The sequence below is a fragment of the Boleophthalmus pectinirostris genome, unplaced genomic scaffold (genome assembly GCF_026225935.1).
Source record: "Boleophthalmus pectinirostris isolate CB_2022bp ecotype Guang Dong unplaced genomic scaffold, ASM2622593v1 HiC_scaffold_3, whole genome shotgun sequence".
In the NCBI taxonomy this organism is placed as follows: domain Eukaryota; kingdom Metazoa; phylum Chordata; class Actinopteri; order Gobiiformes; family Gobiidae; genus Boleophthalmus; species Boleophthalmus pectinirostris.
Genome location: NW_026571299.1, coordinates 2,020,589 through 2,023,088, shown reverse-complemented (window position 1 = coordinate 2,023,088; position 2,500 = coordinate 2,020,589). Strand labels below are relative to the sequence as shown.

General features: G+C 42.6%; 1 protein-coding gene across 3 annotated transcripts in view; it reads right to left on the bottom strand.

Moving 5' to 3' along the window:
- The window catches only part of nfasca (neurofascin homolog (chicken) a), a 108,297-nt gene that overhangs the window by 66,707 nt on the left and 39,090 nt on the right, over positions 1-2,500 (bottom strand). For all 3 annotated transcript variants that reach the window (XM_055160144.1, XM_055160145.1, XM_055160146.1), the window contains exon 7: positions 1,476-1,640. In XM_055160144.1, the coding sequence (XP_055016119.1) occupies positions 1,476-1,640 (165 nt within the window). The remainder of the gene's footprint in view (positions 1-1,475; positions 1,641-2,500) is intronic.

Below are 2,500 nucleotides of genomic sequence, written 5' to 3'. Positions count from 1 at the left end.
CCAAATGCCATAGCTTATTAAAAGAAAACCTTAGAACCCACATGCTTGTGTGAGGCACCATTTTAAAGCTCATGTAGATATGTACATGAAGACTGTGAGTGCTGCCTAACCTACACTACAGTCAATTAAAAATTGTATTTTTTTAAATTTTTTTTTGCTTCGAAATTTTTTTTTTATAAAATAAAGGCCTTAGCTTGGTCATACTTCATGCTAGGCATTTGTGACTCACTACACTCATTGTTCAAGTTGTTGGCAACAACTGTGTAGAATTTCAGATCTCTAGGACAAAGGGTTTTGATGCTGTGAGCCTTTGTGTAAACAAAATGACAATTTGGTACAAGATTGCCAAATTTGTGCCAAAATAATAATATAATAATAATAATAATTGTTATTATAATACTAATTCTTCTGAGCTTTTGGCATGTCTTCTCAAGAAAAAAACTTAAAAGTAGACAAAATTGTCTTCCAAGTGTCAGATCTGCCCAACTATGGCCCCTCCCCCACTGCTCTCTGTGTCTCTCTGTTGCGCGTATAAACACAGCGTCCATTTCAAAGAGTAACTGCATGTCCCACCCACCGTTTGAAAGCTCTGGTGATAGGCTAAAACAATATGTCAATCACTTTCTGGAAGATCCAATGACTGAAGAGATTTCCTGTAAACAAACTGATGACGCGTGCGTAAAGCCAGGAAGTACGTGGGTGTGTTAGCTTCTTCAGCGGCTTGTCCCACCTAAACCCCGGCACCGACAACAGCGGGGAGGGTCTCATTTTGAAGCTAAGAGTGTGAGGAAAACAAGCGCACCCAAGAGCGCCAAGAGAAACGGAACTCAGAGAGGGAGAAGAGGCGGAGGAGGGACATAATATTTTCATTCACGGATTCATCCACTCATACGGACGACTGGATTATTCCCCCACATGGAATTATTTTATGGAAAAATCAACTTGATATTCTTTTTCTGTGGATTATTACGGACTTATTGAGTACAACTTTTCATGGATTGAACGCGTTTTGGACCAACAGAACCGGCTCAAAGGTAAGAAACGCGTATCTTATTCTTTGTTTATGATGTGAATTTTTAAGTTATAGCGTTTTGGGCTCGTTGTACAGCATAAAATGAATGATATGGTTGTTTTATTGATAAATTAAGCTTTCAAACGATGTATGGCCAGTAGTGACAACAATAATGAAGGTGAATATACAGAGTGAACATTTTTTATTGGAAAATCGCCCGCCGGCGGGCGGGTGGATGGTAAGTGGTTTTAAACGGAAGTTCCACAAACCTAAAACGAGGCACTTCCGGTCATTGTGAAAAAGGTTTATTGTCTAGAATTGTGATGGACCCTGCGATTCCCGGCCCCAGTGTAGAAATAAAGACTTTAGACTGTAGCACCCACTGGTCCCAGGTCTTAGATACTTTATATAACTACACAGTACACGCTCCAGTCAGTCGATTAAACGTGTGTGTAGTACTCACTGGTGTGGACTTTGAGGTAGTAGGGGTTCTTCTGCTGGATGGTGAAGATGAAGCGGGCGTTGCAGCTGTAGTCCGTCTGCGCGTCTCTGCTCATCACGTGAGAGAAGTACAGGTCTCCGTTCAGCCCCATGGACACGCGCTGGTCCTGCTCGATCGGCGCCATCGCTGTGGACGGGTCGGAACAAGACAACGCTCAAGTCACACACTGGTTATTTAAACGGACAGAGACTCGATCAAACCAAACAGTCGTCACTTTACACTGAAAAAAAAAACACCGAAAAAGGTTCTATATGACACAAAACTTACTCCTGTGAGGTTTACGTCGTGTTCTAATGTTGTTCCCTCCTCAAAAACAGACCTGGACTTGTGTTTTGTTTCTTTATTATTAGTCTTTCTACATCTAAAATGTTCTGTTCCACCTTGTGATGTCGTAAAGTGTTGAAGTGTTTTCAAGTGAACACCTCCTTTTGGCTTTTAATTCAGTAGAGACTGGCGATTCCAGAGCTGAAATCATCCAGATGAATCGAGTGAAGGTGTGTGGAGTTTAAAAACACAGTGGAGCACTTCTTGTATCACCAATAGGGATGGGCATTCGATAGAATTTTCTTAATCGACTGCCGGGAGAATTAACGGTCAATTTTTTGATTAATCATTAACGTTTTTATATTAAAATTGTCAACTTTACAACATATAAACCATAAACATTCTAGACCAGGGGTGCTCAATACGTTGATCGCGATCTACCAGTCGATCACCAAGGTCATGAGGGTAGATCTCCGTGTCTCGTCTCGATCGCGTTTGGACTCGGTCTTGTCTCTCACTCGAGGTGTGACACTCAACAAGTGTGATCATATTTCATTCCGGCCGCTGCTGTTGGTAATAAACTTGTAGCGGGTGCAGGAGCGTGTGGGGCGTCTCAGTTCAGCCTGTGCGCTCATTTGAAACCCGCGGAGACTCTACGGCGCATAACAAACACACACGCTCCCTATGCACGGCTCGTCTGCGACAGCGTGTGCCCTCGTGTA